General features: G+C 41.9%; 2 protein-coding genes across 3 annotated transcripts in view; both read left to right on the top strand.

Annotated features, from left to right (window-relative positions):
* PGM2L1 (phosphoglucomutase 2 like 1) overlaps window positions 1–10,718 on the top strand; it is a 73,841-nt gene extending 63,123 nt beyond the window's left edge. The window contains exons 13-15 of one of the 2 annotated variants that reach the window (XR_014814580.1): window positions 2,070–2,203; window positions 4,305–5,294; window positions 8,053–10,718. Coding sequence is in view for 1 of the 2 variants with exons in the window: in XM_003129639.6 (XP_003129687.2) it covers window positions 2,070–2,203; window positions 4,305–4,407 (237 nt within the window). In the remaining variant the exon portion in view is untranslated. Of the gene's footprint in view, window positions 1–2,069; window positions 2,204–4,304; window positions 6,779–8,052 lie in introns of those variants that run through there. The other variant, XM_003129639.6, reaches the window with a different exon arrangement.
* A 247-nt stretch (window positions 10,719–10,965) lies between these two features.
* Window positions 10,966–17,772, top strand: part of P4HA3 (prolyl 4-hydroxylase subunit alpha 3) — a 60,169-nt gene continuing 53,362 nt past the window's right edge. The window contains exon 1 of the mRNA XM_084975185.1: window positions 10,966–11,141. The gene's annotated coding sequence lies outside the window, so the exon portion shown is untranslated. The remainder of the gene's footprint in view (window positions 11,142–17,772) is intronic.

Raw genomic sequence — 17,772 nt, 5'->3', positions numbered from 1 at the left:
TTTTGTCAAGTGCTTTTTTCTGCATCTCTTGAGATGATCATGTGGTTTTTGACTTTTCTTTTGATAATATGGTTTATGACGTTGATTGATTTGCATATGTTGAACCATCCTTACAAACTTGGGATGAATCTCACTTGGTCATAGTGTATGATCTTTTTTATATGTTGTTGGATTTGGTTGTGGATGGCTAAGAATTTAGAATTTTTGCATCTACATTTATTGCATATACACAACGGAATACTACTCAGCCATAAAAAAGAACAAAATAATGCCATTTGCAGCAATATGGATGGAACTACTCATACTAAATGAAGACTCTCATACTAAGTGAACTAAGTCAGAAAGAGAAAGACAAATACCATATGACATCATTTATATCTGGAACCTAATATATATGGCACAAATGATCCTCTCTACAGAAAAGAAACAAACTCATGGACATGGAGAACAGATTTGTGGTTGTCAAGGGGGAGGGGAGGGAGTAGGATGGACTGGGAGTTTGGGGTAGATGCAAACTATTGCATTTGGAATGGATAAGCAATGAGATCTTGCTATATAGCACAGGGAACTATATTTAATCACTTGTGATAGAACATGATGGAGGATAATGCAAAAAAAAAAAGTATGTATAAATATGTAACTGGATCACTTTGCCGTACAACAGAAATTGATAGAACATTGTAAATCAACTATAATAAAATTTTTTTAGTAAAATTAGGTTGTGATAATGGTTGTGTAATTATAAATGTAGTAAAATTCTTGAGTTAAAAAAAAATTAGAAAAGGGAGTTTCTGTTGTGTCTCAGTGGGTTACAAACCCGAGTAGTATCCATGAGGGTACGGGTTTGATCCCTGGCTTTCCTCAGTGGGTTAAGGATCCAGCATTGCCCTGAGCTGCGATGCAGCTTGCAAACACGGGTTGGATCCTGTATTGCTGTGGCTGTCGTATAGGCCAGCAGCTGCAGCTCCATTTCGATGACTTGACCCCAGTCTAGGAACTTTCATATGCCACAGGTGTGGCCCTAAAAGCAAAAAATTAAAACAATTTTTAAAATAAAAATATATTTTTCTGTACTTCCGTGCAGATTCAGTGCATCATTTTGCCGTCCTCTAGGATTTGTGCACTCTCCTTAATAAACTCTTTGTGAAAGTGCTTTGAAGTCGTACAGCACTTCACAAACTGTAGAGGCAGTTTGGACTTTGGTATAGATAGACCTGGCTTCAGCTTCTTGCTCTGCCACTTAGCTGATTACCTTGAGCAGGTCGTTTACTCTCTTTGAGCCTCGTCTGTAAATTGACAGGGAATGTTTACTTTGTAGGATTATTGTTGAGGCCTGGAGATCATGTGTGTAAGGTAAATAACCCAATGCCTATACTATTATAAATGTTCTGTAAATGGTAGTTATAAATTATGATACATGTAATGTGTACTTTAAAATTCTTTTTAATATTTAATATTTTTAAAAAATTAAAATATTTTAAAATTTTTGGGAGTCCCCATTATGGTGCAGTGGAAACGAATCCAATGAGGAACCATGAGGTGGTGGATTCAGTCCCTGGCCTCGCTCAGGCATTGCCGTGGGCTATGGTGCATGTCGCAGACACAGCTCGGATCCAGTGTGGCTGTGGCTGTGGTGTAGGCCGGCAGCTGTAGCTCCAATTAGACCCTAGCCTGGGAACCTCCATATGCTGCGGGTGCAGTCCTAAAAAGACAAAAGACCATATATATATATATTTTTTAATTTTTAATTGCAGTTAAAAAAACACAACATAAATTTATCCTCTTAACTGTTTTTAAGAGTAAAGTTTGGTAGAGTTAATTCTGCTGAACTACATTCACATAGCTGTGCAGCAGATCTCCAGAACCTTCTCATCTTGCTAAACTGAAACTCTGTACTCATTAAACAGGTCTCCATGTCCCCCTCCCCCAGCCCTGGTCAACCACCCTTCTGCTTTGTTTCTATGAGTTTTACTACGTGACATACCTCGTGTAAGTGGCATGTATTTTACGACGGGTGAAAGTGAGAAGGGTTCCCAGTGTAACAGAGCTGTTGTTACGACTGCACACAGGTGCTGCCTGTGAGTAAAAACAGCCAGATGATTACGTTTACGTTTCAAAACGGCTGTGTTGCTACGCTTCGGACCAGTGGGACAGAACCAAAGATAAAGTATTATGCAGAGATGTGTGCATCACCTGACCGGAAGTGAGTATTATTTTTAAAATATTTTATGTGCAAAAGCTGTATTGAGATGTAATTGATATACCCTACAGTTCCCCCATGTGAAAGTGTCCATATGCAGTGGGTTTTAGGCTGTTCAGAGTTGTGCAGATATCACCATCATCAATTTTAGAACATTTTCATCACCTCAAAAGAAACCGCGTCGGATCCATTAGCAGTCACTCCCCATTCCCCACCCTTCCAGCCCTAGGCAGCCACCAATCTACCATTTGTCATTATAGATTTGTTTATTCTGGACATTTCCTATCAATAGAATCATACAGTATGTGGCCCTTGGTGGCGAACATCTTTTACTTAGCATAATGTTCAAGGTTCATCCATATTAGAATGAATCAGCGTTTTATTCCTTTTTAAAAAAGAAGTTGTTTTCATAGCCCAACAATATTCCACTGTATGGATATACCACATTTTTTATCCATTTATCAGGTGATGGATATTTGGGTTATTTCCACATCTTGGTTATTATGAATAGTAGTGCTCTAAATGTTGGTCTGCAAGTTTTAGTGTGGACTCAAGTTTTCATTTCACTTGGGTATGTGTCTAGGATCATATCTAGATGGGCCATATGGTAGTGCTGTGGCTAACTTTTTGGGAAATTGCCAGAGTGTTTTCCAAAGAGGCTGCATTATTTGGGACTTGAATTTTAATTTTTCAGTCAGTTTATAGTCCTGGGAAAGTTCTCTGAGCTTTTATATGTGAACATAGAGAAATGATCAAAATAGTATTTATTGCCAAATATCCATTTGCTACATTTGATTTTGATTTTTTTTTTGGGGGGGGGTTGCTTTTTAGGGCTGCACTCACGGCATATGGAGGTTCCCAGGCTAGGGGTCTAATCAGAGCTGAGGCCACCGGCCTATGCCACAGCCATAGCCATGCCAGATCCAAGCCGCATCTGTGACCTACACCACAGCTCATGGCAACGCCAGATCCTTAACCCACTGAGCGAGGCCAGGGATCAAACCCACCACCTCATGGTTCCTGGTGGGATTTGTTTCCACTGTGCCACAATGGGAACTCCATCTGATTTTGACTTTAACCTACCCAATTAATTTCCTTTGAAGAGTATGAATTGTGACTAAATTAACCTGACATAGTCAAAGGCCTTTTTCTGGGGGGGAGCTGCACTTGCAGCATGTGGAAGTTCCTGGGCCAGGGATCGAACCTGAGCCACAGTAGTTGACAAGGTCAAATCCTTAACTATTGGGCCACTAGGGAACTCCCAAAGGCTATTTAAACTTTTTTGAGTAGGCTTTCCTATAATGTCATCATTGATCAATATATATTCGGGAAGGAGTTTTTTTTGTTTTTGTTTTGAATTGCCTAGATAAAGGTACTTTATTTACTGTTTCCCTGAATCTTTGTGTTAGGAGTAGATTTTATTCCTTTGGGGTAAAAAAATGACCTTGTGAAGTTATTCAGAGCAGAATGTAAAGTGAACCAAATTAGGTGATGCTCTATTTGGTTTGAAGTGAAGGATTATTAAAGTAATAAAAACTGATTTGTTGTGTAGCTTGTAAAATGACTGGGAAGGCAGTCGTCAAGAGGCTTTCCTAGAAATGTTTTGGGCAATGACAACTCTTCAGGTGATGACTTTGAAAGGCGCACTTGTTACTTTTTAAACCTCTCATTCTTTTAGTCACACCTCTTTCTCTGCTACCTGAAAGATAAGCCACATCATCCCATAATATCTGTACCAAGTATTCCTGAAAGTGTTTCCCAGAAGCCATTTATCCTCCTACCCGGTTTCATGTTCTAAGCCGTCCAAGTGCCGGTCAGGAGACATCTTCAGCTGTACTGCCTCTCCCCAGGTGTCACGTCCCAAGGAAGGGCTTTTAACGCGGTTCGGATTCAGTTCGTGGTGCTGGTGTTCTCCGTGTGTACGGTTCCCCTCTCCCCCGCTTCGGGCTTGTTTTGTTTTAACCGAGTGAACTTCTCTTTTGTTCACCAATTGTTTCATCCTCCTCCCATCAGGAATATGTCCTCTTAATCAGTTCTAACAACTTAAACAAGTTTTAAGGCTGTGAAAATAAAGCGTTTCAAAACTCTTAACCTTTTTCCTCAGTGACACTGCCTTGCTAGAAGAGGAGCTGAAGAAACTCATTGAAGCTTTGATTGAGCATTTCCTCGAGCCCAGTAGAAATGGACTGACCTGGCGCTGTGTTTAGTGTTCAGCGGTACATCCTTGCTTTGCCCTGGCCTGTGGCACAGAACGACCAAGGACGCCATGCACTGAACTCGTGTTCACAGTCTCTGTCTGTCTCATTTGGCCGAGTATCTTTTTCCTATTTCTTTCTTACTGGTTGGCTGACTAAACAAACTGTATACATTTGAAATGGAATGGTCTGAAGAGAAATGATTCAAATTTTTTCATAATCGTGAACAAAAGTTACTGCATTAAAAGTGTTATGGTAACACGTCGTTCTTCCTTCAACAGAAACAAAACAGTACAAATGTGAGTTTTCTTATTCAAGTGTGATTCAGCTTAGTTCCATATTCTTGGAATTGCGTATAGCACAGTTTGTTTGTTTTAAGTAAGATGTGTGTTGTATAATTGAAGTGTTAGTTAAGGAAATTAATCCATAAGATTGGCAAGAAAATGGCACTGGTCCCAGTATACTTTGGAAAAGTGTCATCGCTACGTCATAGGTATTAACTTACAAATTAGAATATTTGAAATAGGGTATTTAGTTAGCATTTGTAGCTTAGAACAGATGTCACAGTATGTGGTTTCAGCACCTCTTTCAGGTGCTCTTGGTGCAGTGTAAATTTTATTGTATTTATTTAAAATTCTGACATTACGGAACATACAACAACAGTGGCAACTCTCCCAGTGGCTTGGTTCTTGTCAAATTTCTCAGTGCCTTCTCAGGGTATGGTTTGAATTGAAATAGTGTTCTTGCGTTGAATATAACAATTAATTCATAGGCAGTTAAAAAAAATCTTCCAAACCATTATATAGGTGCTTCCCCTTTATATCAGATAAGTTTGTTGATTTTAAAATCTTACGAATGTAAATCAGAATCTCAATAAAAGCAGGTTCAATATAATTGTAGTTAAGGAACTTCATGTTAAAATTGTCAGTTATCACAGCCTCTAAGAAAAGAAAAAAAAATATTGAGCAAGAAGCTGTGAATTTAGTTAAAAGTTTAACTTTTTTTTTCTTTTTAGGGCCTCACCTGAGGCATATGGAAGTACTCAAGACAATGCCGGATTCTTAACCCACTGATCAAGGCCAGGGATTGAACCTGCATCCTCATGGGTTCATAACCCGCTGAGCCACAACGGGAACTCCTAAAACTTTGTTACGTTTTTACAGCAGTATTTATTTCTTTATCACATGAAGGTAAGCTCTTTTACTAAGAAATAAAACATCCAAATGTTAGATGTTCTGAAATACTGAAACTACATGTTTTAAAACAGAAGTTCAGTGAGTTCTCTGGTGGCCTAGTGGTTAAGGATCTGGTGTTATCGCTGCTGTGGCTCAGGTCCCTGCTGTGGTGTAGGTTCAGTCCCTGGTCCAGGAACTTCCACATGCTTCAGGGGTGGCCAAAAATAATAATAGTAATAAAACTAAAGTTCAGTTTATCCTAATATCTTGCTGACTTCCATAGACTTTCCAATCATAAGAGTATTTTTAATCTGTTTTAGTGTGGAAAAAAATTTTTTGGAAGTTAACTTTTGGTTGACTCTGCTGGATTCTAAAAAAGAGTTAATAGAGAAGTGCTGTTTAATCTTTTTAAAGTATATCCCCTCCTATAAAGCTCTCCAAGTACTTAAACACATGTGGTCTAGTTACAGTGTAACAATAACGAGGCCTGGGGTATATATACATAATTATACTAAACAAATTGCCTGTGGGAGATAACTAGTATTAGAGAATTTATTTCCTAAAAAATGTTAATAATATAAAATTTGAACTGACTAGAATATTGAATCATAGCTTGGTTTATTGCAGCTATCAGCTAACATTTGGTTGAACCAAGATAATTTCAAATTATTGTATTGCCACTATTGTTCATTGGTTCCTTACTTTCTTATAGTTGAATCTTGTGTGACTAGATAATAGACAGCTAAATGTAGAGTACCATATTTCTGAATGAGTTTGTTTTCAAAAGCTTGGCACTGAAGAAATGTGTAGACGCTTTTGCCTTATTTGCTATTTTAGGAATGTAAATTGTAATTTAGGAAATGGCCTATAGTCTACCAAGTGGTGTGAACAATGCTATGTATATGAAAAAGATGTGTATTCAGTTTTAGTGTTTGTGTTTCAGTGACTAAAGAGCAAAGTGGAGGTAAAATGATGTGATCGCGCATCTGTGATCACTAAAGCTGTGTCATATTGTCGTTCTGTTATACAGAGAACAGTTTTGAGTGCTTTCATATAATGCCAGATTTGAGTCCTCTTAATCACGGTCAAAAGTCGTTAAGGCCGGGATTCTTATCTCAGAAATTTAAACATCCAAAGTTAAAAAATAACAAAATTGTACAGATGTTCCCAAAGTGTATAAATTGAAGGAATTGTTTGATTCTAACGAAGCTCCCGAGTCTGTCTGAGCGTAATATTTCACAAGAATTTGACGGAGTGTGTGTGTACACTTGCCTAACTGGGTGAGTTCAGTGGCCCAAGCCAACTGGGAGAAAGAACAGAAGTGCTGGCCAGTAGGTCTCAGCCTTAAGATGTACATAACCCTTTTCCTTATGAACAGGATCATGGAAATGAATATATTCTCATGGAGCCTGTAGATCAAAGCTGGGATTTTTCTAGAGCTGTAGGGAAAGGGAAAGAAGTAATGGGGCAAGATCAAAGCACTGGAAATAAAAAGTAGAAATAAACAAACAACAGACAGCTCAGTAAGCTGGCACAGGATATGCTTCGCGTGAAGGGCAGACTTAGCACCGGAAAAGCAGGGAGTGAACCGACTGCGGGGAAGTTTTTTATTTTTGTTTATTTATCAAGATGATGAGCAGGTAGTGATGCTTTTGTTTTCTTTTGTTAGTAACCTCTAAAAAGAGGCCAGGAGGCCTATGAGGAGGCGGGAAAAAGTGTCCCTCTTAGCGATTCAGCTCCTGTGAGGATGTGGTGTGTTAGGATCATACAGGAACAGGGGAGGAAAGGATATCGCAGAAATGAGGAGGAATGAAATATCTCTTGGAAAATAACTATGAGAAAAAAGTACAAAGAATTAAGATCATTCAACTCTGGAGGGGAGAAAGCTGTTGAGATAGCTTAAGAAGTCTCGAGTTATTAGCCGAATCTTTCATTGAAGAGCTCAAAGAAGAAGGTAATATGACGAACTGTTTTCCATCCCCAGCAGGGACAGAATAAGAGGGAATAAAGTTTTTTTTAAATAAGGTTAAAAATTTTATTATTAAGGGGTATACGAAATAGCCTTTTAAAGTTCCTTCCAATCCTTTTTGAAATCTCAGATTGAAACAAAGATGTTGTGACAAAGCGCACTTAAAAGTAACATTTGAGTTTGCCTCCTTATCTAGAAGAAAACTTTAGCTCGCAAGATAGTTTTTGTATATGTTGAGTAGCAGATGCCTGAGCGCAGTCTTTATTCACTGTGTAAAAGACCTGCTTAGTTTAACCTGGCAAGGTGAGACTTGATCACAGTTTTGTTCATCTGGAAGAATGGCTAGCGTTATAGGATATCCGAGGGTTTTGTTTTACATATAAATTATTGTTCTTTGGATGTAATAACTTCAGCACTTAAAAAGGTTCTAAGAGGAGCTCCCTTTGTGGCACAGCGGAAACAAATCCGACTAGGAACCATGAGGTTGCAGGTTCAATCCCTGGCCTCGCTCAGTGGGTTAAGGATCCGATGGTGCCGTGACCCGTGGTGTAGGCCGGAGACACGGCTGGGATCTGGTATTGCTGTGGCTGTGGCGTAGGCCGACAGCAACAGCTCCGATTAGACCCCTAGAGTCTGGGAACCCCTATATGCCTCAGGTGTGGCTCTAAAAAGACAAAAAGATAAAAAAAAAAAAAAGTTCTAAGAGATTAGATGCTTTGAAATATCTTGATACAGGAAATAGACCTCCTGTTTGTTAAGTCGTTTCTGGAAGTGATGCAACAAAGATCTTAGCCGGAGGTTAAGGGAGAAATTGTTCAATGAACTGCTGCTATTAGTATTTCTCTTAGATGTTTTCCCTTGATGTTTGTGATGCTTGAAAAAGTCCAAATTTTACTTGGATAAATTTGTTTTATGCCTCTTTCTCTCTACCTCCCTCTTTCCCTGTAGGTGCCCTCCTACATTTTGTTACTGTGAAAGCTGTTGCCTGTTACCTCACTGTTAAGAAATCTTAACTATACATTCAGAATGCTTTAAACTTATTCCTAAGCTGTTTTTGTTTATGGACTTTGGGTTATTTTGTTATTATTGTGAGAATATTTAAGACATTGTAAGAAATAATTTTAAATCTGTTGCATAACCTGTTTTGGTCTGTCTGAATACTATTATATATTAATTTATTATGGCCTTTTACAGTTCACTTGTTTTCTGAGATTGCGCTAGAACCTGGTGAGGAAAGAGTTATACTAACCAAGATGAATGGTCAGTTCATCTAGCATTGTACTTTTGGCATCCAAAGCACAAGATCTGAGGAAGTCTTTCTTCACAGTTTTCCCTCAGAGCATCATAAGCCATGAGAAGTCTAAGTGAGACAAAAAAGAATCTCATGATGTCTGACTCTACACAGCCTGACTTGAGTTCTAATTGGAAACAAAGTTAATAATTACCATTGGTTACTTTAAAATATTCACCATACTGTTCCATTCATTAAGACATCCCTTCCTCCTTGTTAGTTTAAGACTGTGTGTACTTCAAAAAGGGAACATAAAAGAATGAGTGAAGTGGGAGTTCCCGTCCTGGCTCAGCTGAAAGGAATCTGACCTGTATCCATGAGAGTGCAGGTTGGATCCCTGGGCTTGCTTAGTGGGTTAAGGATCGCGTTGCCCTGAGATGCGGTGTAGGTCACATATGAGGCTTGGATCTGGTGTTGCTGTAGCTGTGGCGTAGGCCAGCGGCTTCAACTCCAATTAGACCCCTAGCCTGGGAACCTCCATATGCAGTGGGTGTGGCCCTAAAAAAAAAAAAAATTAGTACAGTGACCAGGATAAGGGCAAAGTGATGGATCTAAAGTTTGCTTCTCGAATTTTTCCACCAGCATGATCCTAAAGCAGAGGAGCGTGAGTGTGGGGGAAGGGGCCTGAGAGCAAAATCAGAAGCAGCCAGCCACTCATGACATTTCGTGTTCTGTCCTAAAAATGTAAGTGAATTTTGCATCCTCCCTAATAAAACTTTTACCATAAAAGCGATTCCTTCAATCCTCATGGAAATTTGTACTGCCAGAAAGAGGAACCGTGCTTATCACGTGGGCTCTCAATCCCCCCAACCCTGTCCCCCTTCCCCCCGCCCTGCTCCCCGCCCCCACCATTGCTGGATATCCCTGGAGATACGCACATGACTCCAGTGTGAGAAGTATAAACATAGAACATAAGTGGGATGGTCCCTGCCCTTTAGAAGCTGACCTTTGAAAGTAGTAATGCCACATCAAAGTGACCTGAAAGAGTTATCACTGAACCTTACCAGTCGGAGAGGTTGGCCAGTCTGTTCTCTTGAATTCATCGGCATTCCTTGACTAAGAAGGAGCGCCTGACTGTCAGCTCCCTGAGGGCAGGGATCTTAGTTTATTACTCCTCATATCTGCACCACCTGGTAGAGTACCTGTTCCAGAGCACTTCGCTGGGGACAGTAGGAATTATGGGACTTTATTTTAAAGAAACAAATAATTGAGAAACAATCGAACACATTAATTTTCTGACTCAGCTTTTGAAAAACAATTCTCAGTTCAGAAATTTATAACAAAGTAATGTTTATTACGTAAGCATGCATACCCTTAAACATTGTTTCTTTGGAGAGAGCAGAGTGTAGTCCTATTTCAAAGTTGTGTGTGATGCCTAGCATTTTACACTCAAAGCAGGGTGTTGGCCAAGAAGGCTAAGAAGATGTCTACGTGGGATTAGCATCACTAGTGTTAGGGCCATTTTAAGCCTACTAGTGTCACCTACCCAGTGAGTCACACCTAATTTGATGCTGTTTGGCATATTTCTGTTGTGTTATGATTCATCATACATCTTACAAAAGCCCTTCACACTCGAGGTGCACTTAATATATAATGAGGCCTTGTGTTATAGACAAAACCAAACTCTTCATGTGTGTCGTTGAATATGCCAGACAAAATATGTGCAGTTAAGAACTAATTATTTTTGCCTAGAGCAGTAGTTCAAAATTGCGCCCTTGTTTTAATAGTATAGATTCTGTCAACATCTTCTCACTTTTCCCTACAAAAACACCAGGGTGTATCGTAAGTACTGCCTAGGAGCATTTGCACTTTAATTTGTGTGTATGTTTTTCTTGTGCTTTTAGCCAAATGAAGTGTTATCAGTAATAAACAGGTCTCTTCATAGGCATGAGTTTCTGTGTAATTTTTATTATCGTAGATACTGTGTAGTTCATATGTAGTTCATAAAGTTTACTACCCACACTGAACACGGTCTTGAAATACATGCACAGCATACCCTAGAAGCTCCTGCGACCCTAAGTGAATATTATAGCTCACGCTCAGTAAATATTTCTTGATTGGTTCATCAGAAGTCCCAGAAGAAATAACTCATATTAAAGTTCTCTCCATCTTATTTTTCTCCTTCTCTCCTTCAGTTGACCTAATTTGTCTGCCCATGTTAGCATCAGCTAACATGATAAAAAGTTAAAGGTTTGGAAACTCCTCAAAAGTAGCAACTGTATATCTGTGATAGAGTGGTGGTCATGGAATGTTTCCAGGGTTGGTCTGGTCCTGGTCTCCACTGCCTGCCTTCCTCTGATTAGGCTCAAAGGTAAGATGAGTGAGAATAACAACTGCAAGGTCCTTTTATCACCTACATTGAATATTCTGGGAACCATGCTGACGGCCTCCTTATCTCTTCCTCTATTTTATTGTTGCTCATAACACATAAATAGGATAACAGATTTCGGTAGTAGTAATAGCTGTCTCTATGGTCTCTATGCGTGTAGCCTTTTTACTCCTTTGCCACTGCCTAGAATGGCGCATGGTACATAGTGCGTGCCCAGTAAATATTTACTGAATGAATGTTAACCCATCTCATGTTTCTGCCTGCAGAAGAAAAGTACTGAATTCTACGTGGGTTCTGCCTGTGCACAGAGTTGCATGTGATGAGAAGTATGCAGTAGCAATACCCTCAGCTTTAGAGATTTATAAACCCTTTAATCAACGCCTTGTTCACAGGACATCTACTTCTCACTGCCTCTGGGTCATCTCTGCCCACGTCCTTTGAACTGAAGTCTCAAGCTCAGCATTTCTTCCTGCTTTTCTAGCCCCATGTCCTCCTAATCTGAAACCTCCAAATCATCTTTGATTTGTCCTGCCACGATATGTGCTATTTGATAAGTTTTTTTTGTTTTTTTTTTTTACTTGAAGTATGGTTGATTGATAATGGGTTAGTATCTGGGGTCCAGCAAAGTGATTCAGGTGTGTGTGTGTGTGTGTGTACTTACATATATGTAAATGTCTATATATTCTTTTTTGTTTATTGTAAGATATTGAATGTAATTCCCTTTACAGTAAGAATTATTTATCTGTTTTATAAATATATATAGTTTATGTATATAAATTTATATATAGTTTATATATAAGCTATATATAAAATAGATAAACAATATGTATAAATTTTATATATTTATTTTATGAATATATATAACTGCAATATATATAGTTACATGTATTCTATATAGTTTATATATAGTTTATATATTAACTATAAATATCAGATATAAGCAACTATATATAACAAACTATATATAGTTTATATATATATATATATGTAGTCAATATATATTAACCATGTAGAAACAATATATATATAGAGAGAGAGTTTTATATATAGTTGCTTGCATCTGCTAATCCCAAACTCTTAATTCATCCTTCCCACGCCCCTTTTCCACTTGGGTAACCATAAATTTGTTTTCTGTGTCTATGTATCTATTTCTGTTTTGTAAATAAGTTCACTTGTATCAGTTTTTATATTCCACACATAAGTGATACTATATGATATTTGTCTGACTTCACTTAGTATGAGTGTCTCTAGGTCCATCCATGTTGCTGCAAATGGCATTATTTCATTCTTTTGATGGCTGAGTAATATTCCAGTGTGTGTGTGTACCATATCTTCTTTATCCAGTCACCTGTCAATGGACATTTAGGGTGCTTCCATCTCTTGGCTATGGTAAATAGTGCCGCTGTGAACAATGAAGTGCATATATCTTTTCAAATTAGTTTTCTCTGGATAAATACCCAGGGGTGGGATTGCTGGATCATATGTCATCTCTGTTTTTAGTTTTTTAAGGAATCTCCATACTGTTTTCCAAAATGGCTGCGCCAGTTTACATTCCCACGGTGTTATAGGAGGGTTCCCTTTTCTCCACACCCTCTCCAGCATTTATTACTTGTGGCCATTTTGATGATGGCCATTCTGAGTGGTGGGAGGTGGACCCTCATTGTAATTTCGACTTGCATTTTTCTAATAAGTAGTGATGTTGAGCATCTTTTCATGTGCCTGTTGGCCATTTGTATTTGTCAAGTTCTTATTTAGCAGTCTCTAAGGGTAACAGCGAGGCCATGGGTGGTTTGGTACTGTGATATTGGAGCAGGGATGTGAGTGGAGAGGCGGGGGAGGCCCTGTGTGCTGTGCTGCAGAGCTTGGACGTCAGTCAGTAGGCAAGGAGAGTCAGAGAAAGGTCTAAGCAGCAAGTCTCCGAGGGGAGGTGGCGGGGGTGGGGGAGGTGGCGGGGGTGGGGGAGGTGGGAGAGAATCCACCCCTGGAAAGAAGCTTAAAGGTCCGATCATCCAATCTCATCATTGTCTACAATGTAACTACCAAATGGGGATGTAGCTCCAAGCCTCTCCAGTGACAGCTTGCCAAGACAAGTTGTGCTCTTTGAAAGAAAGGCAAGTAGAGCAGTCTCTATTGTGTTCAGCTGGAATCTGCCTCCTGCAGCTTCTATTCTTTGGTCACACTTGGAAACTCAATGTTACACAAAGGTCTGTTTCCTTGCCATGTTACTGAATCAGGTCCTGCTGCTCTATGCTTAAAAAATCAGTACTCGAGAGCGACGAGTGTTGCTAGAAAGGAAAATTGCTTTTAATCAGCATGCCGGTGGTCTGGGGAGATGGTGTCCCCAAAAAGCCATGCAAGTTTTTAAAGGGGAAGTCATCTCCGTTCATGATAGAGATGGGGGCAGAGCCACCACCATCCCCCACAAGGAGTGCTTGTCCGGTCCTCCTTGGGATCTTTCTTGGGATGCTGTCTTGTTCACAGAGTGTGTTCACAAGATTATTCAAGGAGAAGCCAGGAAAGAGGTCTGGGCATCTGTTACTCATTTCTACATCTTTGATCTACAGAGAGAACCACATGAGGCAAGGTATCGTGTAATCCAAAGGTGTGAAAAGTGTGCTAGGGCCTGAGAGTACCGCATGGTGTGCCTGGTTTGAGTTAGGGGCGAAGACAAGGGGCCTCCTGCAGAGAACTCTTTCCTGCCAAAAGCTGCTTAGAGTCCCTGGAAGGCTTTTGCCCTCAGCCTAAATATCATTATTCAGCTACTATTCCTTGTGTGACCTGCTTTTGAGATTCCCCCTCTGCTCCTGATCACCCTGTGGACAGTTTTCAAAGACCCGGGTGCAGAATTAATATAGTGCCGCATATGTAGGCCAGCCCAGAGTAGAGTAAGGTGGGATGTCTGCCTGATGTGGGGACAGCTAGAGGTGGCAGGGAGAGGGCCCTGCCTGCAGTGCACTCCTTGATGCCTTTTGCTTTGCAAACAGCTCCTCTCTTAACCCTCAACTCAGGCGTCATCCCTCCCTAAAAGCCTTTCCTGCCTGTCTCCCACCCTCACCCCACCATCCAAGTGGGGCAGCTCCCCCCGCCCCCAGTTCTGCCGAAGCTCCCGTTTGTTACAGCACTTGCCACGCCTCGCCTCAAGGAAATGATTGGTTTGTGGGTCAGACTCTCCCAGTCGATTGTGAGCTCCCGAGGGCTGGAACTGGCAGACTCAGTGCAGTTCCCCAGTGTCCAGAACGGAGCCAAGCAGACAATTAGCCCTCAGGGGAGAGAAAAAGAGGTTCAGCTGAAGTGAACTGAACTGGAACTTGAGCTGCGTTTTCCAAATCCTGTAGGCTATGAATAAGCAAAGGGGAGGAGGCGCCTATGGTATATGAATAAATTCAACCTGAAGCAAAGGATGGGTGACGACTGGGAAGCAGGAGTACTTGACACTTGCTAGAGGGCTTCCTGCCAGATGTTGGCTGCAGCAAAGTCATAAACTGGAGCGGAGAGACACCAACCTGTGACTAAATCAGGAAAGCTGGAGTGGAGAAGGTGGAGGAGGTTTATTCCCAGGTGGGCAGGGAGCAAGGGCAGGAAAAAACAAACCAGCACCTGGATAACTGGATAGAGTTTTTCCCAGTTGTTCGCCATTCCCATGTAGGCATGCTTCCCGCCGGTGGACAGGGATCCGTGTCTCATAGAACTCAGAACCTCTGCCCTGGAAGGAGCACGAAGTTGATGAAGCATCTCTCTTTACAGTTAGGAGAGCCTGAGGGTCGAGGTGGGGATCCCACTTGAGTCCACAGAGTGGATTTTTGCAGAACCCAAGTCATCTTATTCCCAAGCTGCTGCTCTCTCCCCCATGACCTGAGGCTGTCGAGTTAAAATTCATTCCGTGGATCTTAGCCTTCAAGCTGAAGTCCTCCCTACTTGTATTCAGGAGAAAACTAAGGTCCAGAGAGGAGGCATGATCCCAAGTCACCAAGAAGTACAGGGGCAAACCTGGGACTAACACCCAGGTCTCCTGACTGCTGGTCCCCTTTCTCCACCGTACGAATATTTGGTAACATGCTAAGAGCCGGACAGGGAATAAAAAGTGGTCAGATGCGATCCACATCTTTTTTTTTTGGTCTTTTTTTTTTTGGTCTTTTTTTTTTGCTATTTCTTTGGGCCGCTCCCGCGGCATATAGAGGTTCCCAGGCTAGGGGTCAAATCAGAGCTGTAGCCACTGGCCTACACCAGAGCCACAGCAACGCGGGATCCGAGCCGTGTCTGCAACCTACACCACAGCTCACGGCAACGCCAGATCCTTAACCCACTGAGCAAGGGCAGGGACCGAACCCGCAACCTCATGGTTCCTAGTCGGATTTGTTAACCACTGCGCCACGACGGGAACTCCCGATCCACATCTTTAAGAAGACAAGAATGACAACCATGCCACAGAAGTGCAGCAGGAGAGGTAAGCCTGGAAGTGTGGGCGGGAGCAGAGGGGCCACCCTGGATCCGGGCGGGGCTCAAAGGAATTGCCAGGACTAGAGCAGAGCCTTGAAGGAAGAGCAGAAGTTTGTCAGGGGTGAAAAGAGAGCAAAGGTCTTACAGCCACAGGAGACAGCAAGAAGAAAGCAGGAAGTAGCATCCTGCAGAGGCCAGATAATAGGTTTCTTTCTTTCTTTTTTTTTTTTTAACATGCATACATTCTTTTTTCTCACATTATGCTCCATCATTAGTGACCGGATATAGTGCCAGTGCTATGCAGCAGGATCTCATTGCTTGTCCATTCCAAAGGCAAGAGTCTGCATCTATTAACCCCAAATTCCCAGTCCATCTCCTCCCCCTCCCCTCGGCAACTGCGAGTCTGTTCTCCAAGTCCATGATTTTCTTTTCTGTAGAAAGGTTCATTTGCGCTGTATATTAGATTCCTCAGCCAATGGCACTTCTGAATTTATACACTTTTACTGGGTAAAATGCCCACAGTTCCAACTCTGAAGCTGACAACCTATACAAGTTTTTGTTTTTTAGGCCAGACCTTCTTTCCAAGCTTCAGAGCCACGCATCCAACAGTTTTCAAGTCTCTCTACCTGGATATCACACAACACTTCAGACTTTAAGTTGTTCAGACCTAAGCTTTTTTTTGGGGGGGGGGGGGGCAGGGGGTTGTTATCCAAGGCGTGTGGAAGTCCCTGGGCCAGGGATCAAACCCATGCCATAGCAGCGACCTGAGCTATAGCAGTGACAACACTGGATCCTTAACCTGTTGAGCCACCAGGGAACGCCCAGATCTCTCCAGTCTTGACTTAAAACGATTGCTGGTTCTAAGGCTGGCTGGGACTTGGGAATGGCAGCAAGGATTCTGGAACTTGCCTCATTAGTTGACACCCATTTAGTCAGCTTATGTGGGGAAATTGGCTCAGTAGAAAACTGGGAATACTAGGAATCTGTGCTCTACTTTCCAGTTTCCAGAGTTCCAGTTGTCTTGTGATTTACCCACCGAGCCCTGCCCTCACTTCCAGTAACTCTGCCCCAGCCAGGATTCGAGATCCAGCTGTAGTCACCACCTAAATTCAGTTATCACAGACTTTTGTTATTCAGTGTCTATAAAACTCCCCCTTTTCTTCTTTATCCCGTAGTAAAGAACACAGCTTCTAATTTCAGAGTGCCTAGTTTCAAATCCCCCCTTTGTAGGAGATCCACTGTGGTACAGTGGATTACAAATCCAGCTGCAGCAGCTCTGGTGGTAGTCGAGGTGCGGGTTCAATCTCCAGCCCAGTGCAGCACGTTAAATGATCCATTGTTGCCACCGCTGAGGCTTACGTTGCAGCTCCAGCTTGGATTCAGTCCCTGGGCCTGGGAACTTCCGTATGCTGTGGGTGTAGCCATTAAAAAAAAATGCCCCCCTTTCTAGTTCTGAGACCTTGAGCAATGTGATAGCCAGCCTCCGAGAGGGCCCCAACAGTCCCTGCCTGGCAAATAATGGCATTTCACTTCCAAGATTAGGTTATGAAAGATACTTTATCTTAGATCCTTCTCAGATTGCTCTGAGTGAAACCAGATAGCGTGTCATGCGCAGCCCTATGGAGAAAACATGTGTGAGCTTGGAAACCCTGGCCGTTCCTGTGCAAGAAGAATGTGGGTGCTGCTGAACTGGTGGTTCTGGCTCGGTGTCTCGGTGAGATTGCACTGATGCTGTCAGCCGCAGTTGCGGGCAGTCATCTGAAGGTTTGGGATGAGCTGGGGCCAGAGGCTCAGCTTCCCAGATGGCTTATATGCGGCGTTGGCAAGAGGGCCCAGTCCCTCACCGCACACGCCTCTCCATAGAGTTCCTCGAGTGTTCTCACATCAAAGCAGCTGGCTTCCTCCAGAGAGAGGGTTCCAAAGACAGAGCAAAACACACGTCAAGAGTTCCCGTTATGGCTCAGTGGGTTAAGAACCCAACATAATGTCTGTGAGGATACAGGTTCAATCCCTGGCCTCGCTCAATGGGTTACGGATCCATGTTGCCACAAGCTGTGGCATAGGTCAAAGAGGTGGCTTGGGTGGTGTTGCCGTGGCTGTAGCATAGGCCTGCGACTGTAGCTGCAGCTCTGATTCAACCCCTAGCCAGAGATCTTTCATATGCTGCAGGTGTGGC

Source organism: Sus scrofa, chromosome 9 (genome assembly GCF_054392235.1).
Source record: "Sus scrofa isolate SSC_HxYL_T2T_F1_AM1 chromosome 9, Sscrofa_HxYL_maternal_Yorkshire_Landrace_v2.0, whole genome shotgun sequence".
NCBI classification, from domain to species: domain Eukaryota; kingdom Metazoa; phylum Chordata; class Mammalia; order Artiodactyla; family Suidae; genus Sus; species Sus scrofa.
Note: the sequence above shows the minus strand (reverse complement) of the source record. Positions and strands in the feature narration are given on the sequence as shown.